Genomic DNA, 16,912 nt, shown 5'->3' with positions numbered 1-16,912 from the left:
AAGTACTTTTTAGTAATTCTTATTTTAACGATTCTGTCTCAGGAATATTTTGATAACAGAAAACAAACTATTAAAATATGTTGCATTTTGGATTCTAGAAATGCAGTAAACATTTATACCTAGAATAAACTAGTAGTATTTAATTAACAAATACATACATTTATGCACATAAATAATATATTGATATCAAGAGGCCAAGATTATTTCAATAAGTAATTTATTATTTACTTTTAGAACATTTCAAAGTGCTCACCAAATTTCATATACTTTTGCCTTTAAGTGTATAGTTCTTTGCTTTAAAAAAAATTCACATGGAGAACTCTGGCAGGTAATTTGCAGAACATTCTTATGGAAGGGACCGACTAACATTGCAGGCTTTCAAAGTCTTAAATTTTGCCAAGGTAGAGCACATGGGTCACAATGTAAAAACTATTTGCTTAAAGTAGGGAACACGTCTATTCTAACTAAGCAGCTTGAATTCTTAACAAGTATAAATACTTTATACACAGTACAAACAAGCATGTGACTTAAACTATGAAAGAAAAAATCTTCATTTCCTTCAGTAAATGACTCAAAAGAATTTTCAGATAATAGTTTTCAATATTGAAAACTACAAATAGAAAAGAAAGCATGTGTGCAGTTGTGCAAAAAGTGATTAACTCCTTTTATAAAAAGTTTCATTTGCATAGTTATTTTTAGTCATACACAGACTACAGCAAAAAAGGTGGAAACAAATCAGAGGTAATATGAACCATGAGACAGAACATAGTTTAAGATAGGCAGTTCAACAACATACACCTCCCTTCAATGGTTCACTTCAAACATAGCTTGCTGGCAGAATCTATTTCAAAATAACCACAATAATTTTAGAGTATGTCTTTCCTCAGCCTAAGTATGAACAAAAATATTTTAGGTGGCTATTTCCAGAACATGGATAGAGCTATTTTTAATGATTAATCATATTTAAAAAAAAATTTTTGGGCTTCAAACACATTTATGCAATCAAATAAAAATAAAAATAGGGTAGAGCTAAGCTTTATTTGAAGGCAGCTTGTTTGGACTAGAAAATTATTACTAAATAGATCAGCCTAAGAGAAATTGGTATGTGCATACATATGTGCAATCATCCTACATATTGTACATTGACAGTTAAAATTTTTAAAAAATAAAATGCTCAGAGAAATTAAAAGTCCACTGATTAGTTTCTAGGTTGCCTTTGGCACAATAATACTGCTACAAGTTTTTGCAAATTTAAGATGGAAGTGTTTTCAACAGAATGAGACACCACAATGAAGGCTTCATGAATAATTTATTCCATTTGAAGTTTTGTTTTTTGTTTTTTGTTTTTTTTTTAAAAAGTATAAACCTTTTCATTTTCCTCAATCACAATTTGTACAACTCAGTGTTATGGCATTCGGCAGCAATAGTGTTTGTTCCTTATTCTTTGTCACGTTAAAAAGAAAAGCAATTGGACCATAGTAATGTCACTGCTAAACAACAACTTTAAAACACCCCTTCATAAAGTGACCAAGCTGTTTTGAGAGGGTTGATGCTGACATGTCCAGTAATGATGTTACAATTTTTAGTTTAAATTCAGTAACTTTAAGGTCCACAAATCCAGTTTACGTTGAAAACTAAAACTATTTTAAAACTCCATGAATACATCAACCTGAGGAGTATTTTAGGTCCCAAATCCAGTTTTCAAATTTATACTCCACAAAAAAGAAAAAAATACACATATAAAAATTTAAACCACAGTTCTGGGCCCATTAAAACACTAAAAAAAAACAAAAGATTATGATTACCAGCTGATTTGGGGGGAGGGGAAGAGGGATAAAAATGTTAAAAAAGTTTTTCCTTAATTTAGACAAACTAAAATCTTAAGAGGAAACCCAGACCAAAATATCACTCATGCAACATTAAATATATTAATAGACTGATATGCAATGTCATAGTGGAGAAATAGCAAATTATATGATGCAATAGCATTTAAAAACTTCCTTTTAATCTATTCAATTGGAACATTTTAAATAATGCGACATAGTATTTTGATATTACAGTATTAACATAGTGCTTGATTAAAGATCTGCAAATCTGTGTAGTAACACATTAAGTTAAAAAATTACCTCAGAAGGTAAATATGAAGACGAAAGGAGATTATTTTAATACAGTAATCTGTGCCATACTGACAATTGAGTACGAATACAGCTGAGGATAGTTGACTAAGTAGTAAGAGCTTAATTTTAGTGGTTTAAGAAAAGTTTAGAAATATTTAAAAATTACGCCTACTTTAAAATTTAAGGATTACATATAAGTACACTTGGTGGCCTTCTGGCCAAACAATAAGGTGTACAGAAATTTATTCATACAGTGTTAATTCACAGTCCTGATAACTGAATGGCTTGCATAAGAAAGGTATGGCTAGATGTTTCTCACTGGCTGGAAGCAGACATTATATAACTAATCTGTTTTAAATGCCAAAATACTGAACTTCCACCCTGCTTTGTAATGGGTAACTGCACAAAAACAGACATTAGCACTGTAAGGAAGAAGTCAAGGTGTTGGTAATGCACTGGTATAAAGTAATAGTATTTTGCCTACCTATGTAAATAAAACAGAACTACCCACACTTGTCTGTGACAATGCATTAGGAAGTCAGAACCATCATCCTGCACAAAAGGCTTAATTTCCTTTTTTCCCCCTAAGTCAACTGACCTTTTCTCATGGCTACTTAATAACTTTCCATTTGAGTGTGAACAGATATATGAAGGGAAGGAAAAAAAATCTTTTCACCAAATCCTGTATATTTGGGAACTATTCCCTGATTCTCAGATAAAAAGTAGTTGTAGACTGGGTTCCCTCCTTATGGCTCTATATAAAAGAAACTGTCAGGGAGTGATTTTTAACAATCTAATTTCAGACTGAGGTGTGGTTACCATAGTTAGTGATTTTAAGCAACTGAGAATATAGTTTTTATTTTTTATGGTCAAGAGTGAGCTACATATATAAAAAAGAATATTCTTTTATAGAAATTCCAAATAAGCATTTTATTCCCTCAAAAATCAGACAAGCTTTTTTTTTTTTTTTTAAAAAGTACATAACCAAACATGCCAACATAACCTGTGGTGTGTTAGCATAATTTCAAAATAAATGAAGAGATGTGACCTTTAGATATAATATCAAAATACACTGACCGTAGGGATTATAATTTTGAAGAAATGATTGAAAATCTTTGTCGTCAATTGTGTTTTCTTTATAGAAAAGACATTTGCTAATGTTTTTATATACACAATTTAAAGAAGTCATATTGTTCATAAGAAAGTGATCTTGACGCTAAGCACAGAGTATTTACAAAACAAGTTCCAGTAAAAAAAAAAAAAACAAAAAACAAAAAACTAAGAGTTTTGTAAATACAATCGATCTTGTCTTTGTAGATAATTAATGAACATACAAATAGGAATTTTGCTAGACTGCTTCCAGAAAAGACAGGTAGACTTGGCGACTGTGAATTCAAGTCAGCAATGCAAGTAGGAGGCTAACTTGGGCTCTCTGGTGAGCAGCACTGTAGAAAGGATTCTTCAAGGGGGGAAAGCCTGTGTAAAAGCAGTTACCTTGGCATGTGCAAACAAGAAAGGGGGTAAAGTTGTATTGAAGGAAGGGGAGAATTAAAGTCCCTAAAATTCAAGTCCCTTCTTTAGGGAGGTGAGAACCTCCTTGGCATCTGCCCTATCTTAATCTGAGCTGTGTTAAAGGATAGTACAGACTCTGGTGTTTGGGACTGCCATCTCCAAACCAAGAAAATTAAATAAATAAAAAAAGCAAAGGGAAACAGATTAAGTTTAGAAAATGGTTCTTTCACTAGTGGAATAGAGTCTGAATACCAGAATTCACTGAGAATCTATTTACACCACAGTTTGATTGCACACACACACCCATACATATGCATACTCTCACACACATTCCCAATCTTTAATTTAATTTAAAAAAAAAAAGTCAAACGATCAAGAGTGACTGCTCTTAAAATAATTTGTAAAATGCCTAGAGCTGGGCTAAATTTCAACCTTGTAGCAGATCCTGAAGATAAATTTCATACAATTAATAATATCCCCATGCCTAAATGTGCCACTGTTAAAACTGAAAAAACTTTAAGCATTTAACATTAAACACCAAAATTAGTTTAAGCATTCAGTAGCAAATGTTTTTCTTGTAAAACTAAGTTTCTTTCACTGGAAATGGCCTGAAATATTAGTCATAGCCCTAAACCATAGTACAAAATATAACTGAAGAATTTTCATTTTATTCTAAGTTAAACCACCTAACAATATCACTTGTATATTGCCATCATGTTACTCTGTAAAGGTGTGATATATAAAATGCTGTAAGACCCGGTACCTTTTCAATTTATAAACACAGTGAACTTCATTACTGTACATGTACTCTGCAACTACAGCTTAGCTGTAAATCCGCCACACACAATGGTATGGACATTATTCTCCCTCTATCCCCATTAAACTGTACATTGAGACAATACAAATTTACTGTCCCACCCCCCCTTACAAAAAAATAATACTCTAAAAGCAACCCTACTGCAACTTTTTAATTAAGACGATTACATATATTTTAGACCAATTGCTTTAAAGCAAGAAGGCAGTATAAACCTTCTAGGAAAATTTTTATAAAAGAGGTTAAGAAATATAAGACAATTTATACATTTAAAAACTTACAATAAATAAGAGATGCAGGCATTTTTGAATACTAGATACTATAATCCAATACAAGAACATCTTGATGTTCTAAAGCCATATGTTGAAATTCATTGTTCCTCATGTTTCCTCTCCATGCTTTTAATATTCATTTTACATGACTGGGTACTATGGCTCATTACTCTTCACAAATACTGTGACTGGAAAAAAAAGGTTAATTTTTGCTACAAAATGTTATAATACGTATTGTATGATCAGTCATCATCCTAAAGAGTTCAGTATAGTCGATGAAAAACAGCAGGGTTATAGCCGCCCCCCCTCCCCAAGTCAAAACAATATTTGTTGAAGTAATAAGAATTAGACCCCATCACAAATGACTTTCACTGAGAAGATAATTTTAACTTAATCCTGCAGCGAAATATCCTTTTTCCTTGTTCTTCTCTTGCACAGTTCTGTCAAATGAAGATCACAGCATATTCATGATAAAGTTATATAACTGATTCAGCACCACAAAATGAATTGGGAGACATGAGCGTCTGTCCTGGATTGCAGGGTCACAGGTTAGCCAGGAGAGTGCATTGTACTGTTCCAAAACAAACCTGAAAAGCAAATAAATGATATAAATTTTGGAAGCAGTTTTCAATTATGGTATCCAAGACTCAAAGTCACCTTAAAAAAAGCGGTAAAGGTATGAAAGAGTCCTTGAGGGAAAAGATAATTTTCATAAAATTTATTCTGAAAAGTAAATTACTCATGTTAGAAAAACAACGATTCTGAATGACACAACTGAAAACTGTAAATTCTTCTCAAAACTGAGAAAAACATAAGGATCGACATTGTGTTCTTTTTACAGTTGCAACCAAGAACCCTTAATGATAAAAGTGCTGTACCTGAGGACATCTGAAGTCTGATTTGAGTCAAGTGGGTGGGAGTGTTTACTGTGAAGCAGCTCGTCAGATTGCACTGAAGGCACGTGGAGGTGCAAAGAGGCCTAAAAAGTTAACAGATAATCGGTTGACCATAGGAACAAAAAAATCTAGTTTCACCTTATTTTTCCAATGTGTCTTCTTTAATTAAATACACTTCAGTCCTATGTTATGAATGATACACTATATCATACAAATACTATACAAATAACTAATTCATTACAGAAGAAATTTTTAAGTAGCAAACTTACATCGAATCATTGTACATTTTCTTTAGCTTAACTGTTTCTGAGATCACATAATAACTGCCTGAAAACATTTCCCATTATTTTCAAAGTTTAATTTGTCTAGATATACGAAGTGAATGTTTAAGGATGCAATAAAGTGATAATCTGGAATACGGTCTCAGAACATAGACAATGCAGACTCCAGCACTAAAATGGTAGCAGGAATACTGCTGTACTTTTACAACTTTAAACCTTCGACACAGCAGTGGCTGAACTGTGAGCACTCGTAAGTAATATAGTGCACCGAATCCTTTGCCCAGCTTTGTAACAGAGGCTTAGTAATGCCTAATGCACCCATTTAGATATGGCAATGAAGAGTGAGAGGAAGGAATGTGCTATTATTATTTGCATTTCACCTAAATAAGGTAAAACATTTAGTTAATAAGTCAATGTATCAAAGTGTTAAAAAGACAAAATGGTGGTGTTCACTGCAGAAACTCTTGTTAGATCTCATTCTGTACTGCAAGAAACACTATTTTACATTTAGCTACTGTCAATATGCAACTTAATGTATATTTATTTATACATATATATATATAAATTATTGTGTAGTATATTCAGGAATATAACCAGAGAAATTTATGTGTCAAATGTCTGTAAATTCTTGATTTATGAGTTATAACAAAAGTCTCACATGGGAGATCACTATAAAGTAAATGAATATAATTAGAATCAAACCTTTAATTTCTATAAGAAAGATTAATTTTCTGGGTAAGAATACAGTATTTTTCCAAGCAAAAAGAAACATACCAAGTGGCTTTATTGCCTACAGTATAAAACTAAAATGGGATGCATGGAAAAAAAGATGAACAAAAAGCATGGTTATTTATGCCTTACCTGATGATTCTGAACCAGATGTCCTAATCTTGTTACACTGTATCTGAGAGGTGAATGCCCACTTTACACTATCCTTTCTGCAAATAAATATTGAGTAGAAAAAAATCTGGATAGTCCCTTGAGCTTTTTGTAAAGTAGGTTTCCTTAAAAATGTGTAATGAAACACTAAGGTCATGAGCTATTAATAGGTGTTATACAATCCTTTTCTTTTGTATTAAAATAAGTTTGGGAAATTATAAGTGAAGTTATTTACTGATATTTTATATAGAGCTTTTAGTGCACACACATGATTGTGATTACAAGAGGGCTGACAGCATGTATGAAACTTCCTAAAGGACAAAAGAACTCTTTGTTCAGTGGAGACTCCAAGGACTACTATTCTACAGAAAACTCCTTGGGAATATGTCCTCAAAATGAAATCTGCATAGACAAGTGCACATATACTGGAAGAGGAAAAAAAATCATATGATAAAATTAATTATGGGGCCGGCACTGTGGCATAAAAAAGTTAAAGTTGCCACCTGCAGTGCTGGCATCCCATATGGGAACTGGTTCAAGTCCCAGCTGCTCCTCTTCTGATCCAGCTCTCTGCTATGGCCTGGGAAAGCAGAAGATGGCTCAAGTCCTTGGGCCTCCATACCCGCATGGGAGGCCCGGAAGAAGCTCCAGGCTCCTGGCTTCAATTGGCCCAGTTCCAGCTACTGCAGCTATCTGAGGAATTGATGGAAGACCTTTCTCCCTCCCTCTCTGCCTCTGCCTTTACAATTCCACGTTTCAAATAAATGAATCTTTTAAAAAGGGGCCGGATCCATGGCACAGCAGGTAAAGCAGCAACCTGCAGTGCTGACATCACACAAGGGTGTTGGTTCTAGTCCCTGCGGTTCCTTTTCCAATCCAGCTCTTTGCTATGGCCTGGAAAAGCAGTGGAAGAAGACCCAAGTGCTTAGGCCCCGGCCCTGGCAAGGGAAACCCAGAGGAAGCTCCCATGTCCTGGCTTTGGATCAGTGCAGCTCCGGCCGTTGCGGCCATCTGGGGAGTGAACCAGCAGAGAGAAGACCTCTCTCTCTCTCTGCCTCTCCTCTGTGTAACTCTGACTTTTAAATAAATAAATAAATCTTTAACAAAAATAAATAACAATAAAAATTAAAAAACTTTAAAAAAACTAATTGTTACCCTGGCTGATGTTCTTTAAACAAATTATTTCATTAACAATTCAGATCTCAAACTACTGCATTCTTTATGAATGGGCCATAGATGTCCATTGTTTAATCTCAAATGTCACTGACTGAATGGGATACAGTCCAAAGTACCCACATTTAATAGCAATAAGATTAAAGGATAGTAAGAAAACTACTGCCCACTAAAACCTAACTCCAAGAAACTAGAGCATACTATCCAACTTTGACCCTATAATCAAAATTCAGTTTGCATGTATTTAAATTAGCATGATTTATGGGATTAAAAATAGTCAACTTCTGGTAGGCTAACGTAATAAGTGAGTTAGATCTGAATTTGTTATTATGGAACAGCAGCAGCAGTTGCAACAATAAATTCTATGTAGGTCTTTAACCTCTCACTTTATTTTAACAGTTTATGATCTACCTCAACTATAGCTATATCATCACTGAAAATCTCATTACTTAAAGAAAACACAATAGATTCAACACAGGAATTTACACAGAGTTAGAAAGCTTTTATAAGGAGAGAGTAAATGAAACTAAAACTCAGGAATTATTATAAAGATTAAAAAACTTTAGATCATCAAAATAATGCAACATAAATACAGTACTATATAATTAAAAATATATAATAGCTATTAACAGATCCAAATTTTAGGGGTGCAGCATTGTGGTATAGCAGGTTAAGCCACTGCCTGACATGCTGGAATGCTCCCATATGAGCACCAGTTCAAGTGTCAGCTGTCCACTTCCAATCTATCTCCCTACTAATGCACCCAGGAAAGCAGAAGAGAACGGCCCATTTGCCTGGGCCCCTGCCAATCATATGAGACACAGAAGCAGCTCCTGGTTCCTGGTTTCAGCGTGGCCCAGCCCTGGCTGTTGTAGCTATTTTGGGGAGTGAACCAGCAGATGAAAGATCTCTCTTCCTCTCCTTCTTCAACTCTTTCAAATACATGAATAAATATTATGGTGGAAAAAAACAGATCCAATTTCAGTCTGACATCTACTGCAAATTTATGAGTTTGGATAGGTGAGGTTTTCTGACCTTAAATATGCTCATTTAGAAAATGAGGTTAAGGGGCCGGCTCAGTGGATTAGCAAACTAAACCTTTGCCTGTGGCACCAGCATTTCACATGGGTACCGGTTCAGGTACTGGCTGATCCTCTTTCAAGCCAACTCTCTGCTATGGCCTAGGAAAGCAGAAGATGGCCCAAGTGGTTGGACCCCTGCACCCACGTGGGAGATTCAAAAAAAGCTTCTGGTTCCTGGCTTCAGATCAGCCCAGTTCCAGCCTGTGGCCATTTAGGCAATGAACCAGCAGATCAAAGACCTTTCTCCCTGTCTTTCCCTCTCTAACTCTCTCAAAAAAAAAAAGGGGGGCCAGCGCTGTGGCACAGTGGATTAATGCCCTGGCCTGAAACACCGGCATCCCATATGGGTGCCGGTTCAAGACCCAGCTGCTCCACTTCCGATCCGTCTCTCTGCAATGGCCTGGGAAAGCAGTAGAGGATGGCCCAAGTCCTTGGGTTCCTGCAGATTGGCGTAGCTCCGGCCATTACAGCCAACTGGGAAGTGAACCATTGGATGGAAAACCTCTCTCTCTCTCTACCTCTCCTCTCTCTGTGTAACTCTGACCTTTGAAAGAAAAGAAAAAAAAGAAAAGATCTTAAAAAAAAAAAAAAAAAAAAAAAGGAAAAGAGAAGATAGAAAACGACCAGGTTAGAAAGACCTAAGGTGGGGCTGGCGCTGTGGCTTAGCAGGTAAAACTGCCGCCTGCAGTGCCGGCACCCTGTATGGGCATCAGTATCTCATATGGGCACCGGTTGAAGTCTCAGCTTCTCCACTTCCAATGCAGCTCTCTGCTTTGGCCTGGGAAAGCAGTAAAAGATGGCTCAAGTTCTTAGGTCCCTGAACCTCCATGGGAGAGCTGAAGAAGCTCCTGGCTCCTGACTTTGGATTGGCCCAGCTCCTACCAGTCATTTAGGGAAGGAACCAGCAGATGGAAGACCTCTTTCTTTCTCTGCCTCTCTGTAACTCTGCCTTTCAAAATAAATAAATTAATTAAAAAAAAAAAAAGACATAAAGTTTCCCTCAACTAAACTTTACTTCCACATGGATAGTTAAAAAAAAAAAAAAAAAAAAAAAAAAAAAAAAGTAAAAGCAAAGCTCTCGGCACTGGTACAGTGGCAATAGTGGGTAAAACTGCTGCCTGCAGTGCTGGCATCCCATAGGGATGCTGGCTTGAGTCCCAGCTGCTCCACTTCCAATCCAGCTCTCCTATGGCCTGGAAAAGCAGTAGAAGATGGCCCAAGTCTTTGGGCCCCTGCAACCATGTGAGAGACCCAGAAGAAACTCCTGACTCCTGGCTTTGGATCAGCGCAGCTCTGGCCGTTGCAGCCATCTGGGGAGTGAACCAGTGGATGGAAGACTTCTCTCTCTGTAACTCTGCCTTTCAAATAAATAAATCAATATTTTTTTAAAAAAGGACAAAGATCTTGGCAATTTCACTTTAGAATAAAGTTCAATCAGAAGTTTGAAATTTAGAATTGTTTCATAATTGTGTAATTTTGTGATCCTGCCAAGGGAACTACATGTGGCAATGTATGTAAGAACTTAGAAGTTAGATGAGCTACAAGACTTCAAAAATACACTTCCATATTTCCTAGTAATTACACTGTCGATTAGGATTATTTAGGAATTGGCATAGAAATGGCAATACCTTAAGAAAAAGGGGACACTGGTATTGTGCTTGAGGACATGCTGACCAGAACCAGTCAGGTAATGGACCCGCTTTGGCAGTTGATACAAAGTAACCAAGGGCCAATGGTTGCTGAAGAATATTAGTTACTTCATCATGAGATTCTGTTGAAAGTAGCCGATCAGTACCCTGACCCTTGAAAAGAAATTAAAAGAATTTTAGTTCATTCAATAAACCTATGCACCAGAAATAGATAAAAAAGAATGGATTATGGCAATCAGTCTTAATACTTTATGATATCAATATAAAAAACATGAAAGGACATTGAAAAAATCAATAGCTGTGTACTTAGGAAGAGTATAATTATTAATAGTATTACAAGAGTTCTTAAGAGTTGCAAGAGGAAATGAATAGGCCAAAATTTTATTTTTAAGATTTATTTATTTGTTTGTTTGTTTATTTGAAAGGCAGAGTGCCAGAGAGCAAGAGAGGAAGGGAAATCTTCTCTCCACTGGTTCACTCCCCAAATGGCCAGAATGGTCAGCCCTGGGCTAGGTCAAAGTCAGGAGCTTGAAACTCCATTCAAATCTCCCATGTGGGTGACAGAGACTCAAGCACTTGATACATCTGCTGCTGCCTTCCCAGGAGAATTAGCATGGAGTTGCAACAGAAGCAGAGCAGCCAGGACTTGAACCAGCAATTAGATATGGGAATGCCAGCATCATAGGTGAAGAGCTTTTAAACCACTACATCACAATGCTGGCCCCTGCCAAATGTTTAATAATTTTTTATTATTATGCCAAGTCTATGTTGTGTAAATTTTTGCAGCTAAGTAAAAAATACAAAATGTTCAATGACATTTCTAACTTATTTAATCAACTAATTCTTGACAACCACACACCCCCTCCAAAATGTAGCATCAATTTAGCTTTGTTCATCTACTACTACCTATAAATCAGTTAGTAGTGTTTTTGGAAAGCAGGTCAATATGAAGGGACAACTATTAAATAATGTTGACACCCTTTAGATGAGTTATTGTATTTCTTGGTATGTAAGAAAATAGCTAGAGGCTGGCTCACTAGGCTAATCCTCCGCCTGAGGCGCCGTCATCCCATATGGGTGCCAGTTCTAGTCCCGGTTGCTGCTCTTCCAGTCCAGCTCTCTGCTGTGCTCTGGGAAAGCAGTGGAGGATGGCCCAGGTGCTTGGGCCCCTGCACCCGCATGGGAGACCAGGAAGAAACACCTGGCTCCTGGCTTCAGATCGGTGCAACTCCAGCCGTTGCGGCCATTTAGGGAGTGAACCAACGGAAGGAAGACTTTTCACTCTCTCTCTCTTACTGTAATTTTACTTGTCAAATAAATAAATTAAAAATCTAAAAAAAAAAGAAAATAGCTAAGGAGCCAGCATTGTGGTTAAGCCACAATTTGCAATACCTTCATCTCACATAGACACAGGTTCCCACATGCTCCACTTCTAATCTAGCTTCCTGCTAATGTGCCTGGGAAAGTAGTATAAGATGGGCTGAGCACCTGGGCCTCTGCCATCCACATGGTAGACCTAGATGGAGTTCCAGGTTCCTGGCTTCTGCATGGCCCAATCTTGGCCATTTTGGTCATTTGGGCAATGAACCAGCAGATGGAAGATCTCTCTAATTCTGCCTTTGAAATAAATAAATAAATCTTTAAAAGAAAACATATGCATGGAAATGTTAATTACATAAAAATCTGTGAAAGGAAAAAGTAAAATACCCTAATGTCAAACATTTTAGAAGGGGTGGGTGTTGTGGCACAACAGGTTAAGCTACAGCTTAGGATATCTGCATCCATATCAGGACACTGGTTTCAGACCCAGCTACTTCAACTCTGGTCCAACTCCCGCTAATGTGTCTAAGAAGCATTGGATGATGGCTCAAGTGCTTGGGTTCCAGCCACCTGATTTTGGCCTGGTCATCCCTGGCTGTTGCCACTATTTGGGGAGTGAACCAGTACATGGAAGATAACTCTCTGTCACTCTGCTTTTCAAATAAAGCAATCTTTAAAAAAAAAAGAAAGGGGGAATAATTTAACAAGTATTAGTATAGAAACAATGCTGTACTAAAAAGCTGATTATACTTATTGACAGCTGTAATATATGTTGAAAGAATAATGGCTAAAACTAAAAATAGTTTCATTACAGTGGTAGGACTCTTGTAGTTGTTCCTTACTTGATGTGTTTTTTCACAATAATCTCATTTGCAGTTAAAAGAAGAGGAAGGGATACATGGTAAGACTGGACAAAAATCACTACTTAAAAATGTAGATTCATAATATATACATAGTAAAATAACCAAAAAAGAACTATATATAATTTCACTAAAATAAATGTTACTCAATGTAGCCTAATTAGTTTTGACTTGAAACAGAAGGACAAGATAGCCTGCTTTCTTAAGTGCTAAAAATAACAAGGGTGAGGGGTGGTTAACATCTAATTTGTTATAAAAAAATTGACATTCTTATAATGTTCCTTTTCACAGTCTTGATATGAACGGTAGCTCTCACAGCCATTTGCTGACTTTCAATGATATTGTGATCATATACCTAAGCAGAACCTGTGATGAAGCGGCACAAAAACCACAAAAGAAGTAATGCCAAGTAGTCTAGAAAATATGGATTCAGGGACAGCAGAGCATCAGAGTTCTTAAAAATGTACAATTCAGGGACCAGCAACATGGTGTAGGCATCCCACACAATCACCAGTTCAGTCCGGTTGCTCCACTTATGAACCAGATCTGCGCTATGGCCTGGGAAAGCAGTGGAGGATGGCCCAAATCCTTAGGCCCCTGCACCTGCGTGGGAAATATGGATGAAGCTCCTGGGTCCTGATTGGCCTAGCTCAAGCCATTGCAGCCATTTGGGGGAGTGAACCACCAGATGGAAGATCTCTGCCTCTCTCTAACTCTAACTTGCAAATAAATAAATAAATCTTAAGAAAAAAAAAAAAAAAAGTACAATGCAAAGGCAGGTGTTATGGCACAACCAGTCAGGCCACTGCTTGGGATGCCTACATCCCAAATCCATTCCAGTCCTGGCTCTCTGCTAATGTGCTTGGGAAAAAGCAGATGATGGTTCAAATACCTCAATCCCTACTACCCACTAGGGAGACCTCTACGGAGGTTTAGGCTCTTAGCATTGGCCTGGTATAGCCCTGGCAGTTATTTGAGGAGCAAACCAGAAGATGAAAAATCTGGCCCTACCCCATCTCCCTCTTTTTTGTCTCTCCCTTTCAAATAAATAATTATTAAGTGTACAATTAAAGTACTAATGTCTATGAGGCTGAGTGCATGAATTCACAGATAATATCACCTCTTGCTACTATCCATTTTATTTCATATATTAATCCATTACTAAATTAAGGAACAAGATTTGGATAAACTGAACTTTTCTAACAGGATTACCTTGCCAGCATCACCTCCATGGGGGTAATGAGATCCTGGAGAATGCACAGGAGACCCAGTTGGAGATGCAGGAAGGATATTAATGATATCAGGGTCCAGATCATCTGCTGTGTCCAACAAATCAAAGATACCCATTGCATCTGCTCCATCTACACAGAACAAAATAAAAATTCAAATTTCCATACTCCATAGTAATTTACATAAAACAATTTAAATGAATAAATTTTAACCAGAATAGGTTAACTAGTATTTACTGAGTATCCACCATATGCAAAGTATTGTGCTAAGAGCCATATAAATAACTACACATACACAAGCACATGGTAGGCTGAATAATGGCCCCCCACAAAGATGTCCACATCCTAATCCCAGCAATCTATGAATGTTACCATAAAGGACTTTGTAGATGTGATCAAGCTAAAGATCTTGAGATGGGGAGAATATTCTGGATTATCCCAGGTGTGTCCAATGTGATCACAGGGCTCCTAATGAGAGGGAGGCAGTAGGGTTAGAGTCAATGAAGGAGATAGGATGACACTACACTGTTGACATTCAAGATGGAGGAAGGAGCCTTATGCAAAGAATGTAGGTGGCCTCTAAAAGCTAGTAAAGACAAGAAAACAGATTTTTTTTGGAAGGAATCAGCCCTGTTAACACCATGACTTTAGCCAACCAGGATTGATTTTAGACTCCTGACCTCCAGAACTGTAAGATAATATGCAGTGTTTCAGAAAGTTCCTGGAAGACAGGAATTTAAAGACAGTGTGGATTTTCCATGAATTCTTTGAAGCCCTTTGTAAATGAGAGCTAAGCAATTTAATGAATAGTAATTTTTTTTTTTTTTTTTTGGACAGGCAGAGTTAGACAGTGAGAGAACGAGAGACAGAGAGGAAGGTCGGCCTTCTGTTGGTTCACCCGCCAATGGCCACCAAGGCTGGTGCACTGCACTGATCCAAAGCCAGGAGCCAGGTGCTTCCTCCTGATCTCCCATGCAGGTGCACGGCCCAAGCACTTGGGCCATCCTCCACTGCCTTCCTGGGCCATAGCAGAAAGCTGGATTGGAAGAGGAGCAACCGGGACAGAATCCAGCGCCCCAACAGGGACTAGAACCCGGGGTGTCGGTGCCACAGGTGAAGGATTAGCCAAGTGAGCCGCGGCGCCAGCCGTGAATAGTAATTTAAGCAATGGGAAAGTAATACAAAACAAACATGGTATGTAGGAAGTGAAAATGTGTTTAAAAAGGAATCACTCAAAATTAATACCCCATTTATTACTGAGTAAAATATTCAAATTATTATATAATGAAAGTAAAAGAAGAATAATAATTAGCATTCAAAATTGTGTCTTTAAAGATGTGACATTTTTGCAATTGATTGGGGCATAGTGGGTTAAGACGTTGCTTGCAATGAATGCCAGCTTCCCATATCAGAGTGCCAGTTCAAGTCCTGGCTGCTTGGCTTTCGATACAACTCCCTGCTAATGAGCCTCAGGAGGTAGCAGAAGATAGCCCAAGTACTTGGGTCCTACTACCAATGTGGAAGACAACGATGGAACAATGGAGTTCCTGGCTCCTGGTTTCAGCCTTGCCCAAGTCTAGCTGTTGTGGCCAATTGTTCAATGACCAGTGAATGGAGTTTCTCTATCTTTCTCTCTGTAACTCTGCTTCAAACAAATAAATAAATCTTTCTTAAAAAAAAAAAAAAAAAAAAAAAAAAAAAAAAAAAAAAAAAAAAGATGTGATGGGGCTGGCGCTATGGCATAGTGGGTAAAGCTGCCGCCTCCAGTGCCAGCATCCCATTTGGGTGCCAGTTGGAGTCCCAGCTGCTCCACTTCTGATCCAGCTCTCTTGTTATGGCCTGGGAAAGCAGTAGAGGATGGCCCAAGTCCTTAGGCCTTTGCACCCACGTGGGAGACCTGGAAGAAGCTCCTGGCTCCTGGCTTCAGATCGGCACAGCTCCAGCCATTGAGGTCATCTGGGGAGTGAACCAGTGGATGCAAGACCTCTCTCTCTATGCCTCTGCCTCTTGGTAACTTTGCCTTTCAAATAAATAAATAAATCTTTTAAAAAAATGTGAAAATTTTCTAAGGTAGATTAGAGTACAATGGAATGTCATTTATTTTCTTTTCTAGTAAAATGCAACCTGTAAACTCATCTAGAAAACCTACATCCTTACTCTTGCAGCTTATATAAAATATTTTGTCAAATCAACTTATTATAAAGAGATACAAAATGCTACATTTACATACAGGTACATCAGAAACATAAGCATAAACCTGCATAAATGTTTTATGGTCAATTACTGCCTTTTAAAATAAGACTTATGTGATAATTCACATCATCAGTTTTAATATCAATAAGGCAAAAAGAACAGTCACATTAGTTTCCTATTACTGCTTTAAAAAATTACCATAGAGTTACTGGCATGAAACCAGACACACTTGTATTCTTACAGTTCTGGGGGCCAGAAGGCTAAAATCTTCCGCCCTAAGCTAAAATCATGCTTATTAATTACCAAGGCAAAACAAACGTGTCTCCAAGATGTGCTCCCTCTGGCGGTTCTAGGGGATTATCTGTTGCTTTGTCTTTTCCAGGATCTAAACTCTATTCCTTGGTTCCTGGTCTCTTCCTCAATCTTCAAAGTCAGTGTATAGCATCTTCTTTCTCCCTCTGACTTGCCTTCCCTTTATTCCATCACAGGACCTTCTCCTCTTTTGCTTATAGTCAGACATCCCTCCTCCTGTCTCTCAAAAGGACACATGTTTATTACATATAGAATTCACCTCAATAATCCAGGATAATCTCTCCATCTCAAGACCCTTAATTTCATACTTAATCACATCTGCA

At 37.3% G+C, this 16,912-nt stretch overlaps 1 protein-coding gene across 2 annotated transcripts in view; it reads right to left on the bottom strand.

The window, feature by feature from the left end:
• Window positions 1-200: 200 nt before the first annotated feature.
• Window positions 201-16,912, bottom strand: part of MED13 (mediator complex subunit 13) — a 114,967-nt gene continuing 98,255 nt past the window's right edge. The window contains exons 27-31 of one of the 2 annotated variants that reach the window (XR_011383550.2): window positions 14,457-14,552; window positions 14,068-14,216; window positions 10,655-10,828; window positions 5,594-5,694; window positions 201-5,302 (exon numbers count right to left, since the gene is read on the bottom strand). Coding sequence is in view for 1 of the 2 variants with exons in the window: in XM_051824707.3 (XP_051680667.2) it covers window positions 5,170-5,302; window positions 5,594-5,694; window positions 10,655-10,828; window positions 14,068-14,216 (557 nt within the window). In the remaining variant the exon portion in view is untranslated. The remainder of the gene's footprint in view (window positions 5,303-5,593; window positions 5,695-10,654; window positions 10,829-14,067; window positions 14,217-14,456; window positions 14,553-16,912) is intronic. The other variant, XM_051824707.3, reaches the window with a different exon arrangement.

Source organism: Oryctolagus cuniculus, chromosome 17 (genome assembly GCF_051225735.1).
Source record: "Oryctolagus cuniculus isolate XC-2025 breed Fujian yellow rabbit chromosome 17, ASM5122573v1, whole genome shotgun sequence".
NCBI classification, from domain to species: Eukaryota; Metazoa; Chordata; class Mammalia; order Lagomorpha; family Leporidae; genus Oryctolagus; species Oryctolagus cuniculus.
The sequence above is the reverse complement of the archived record's forward strand: the minus strand, read 5'-3'. Positions and strand labels throughout refer to the sequence as shown.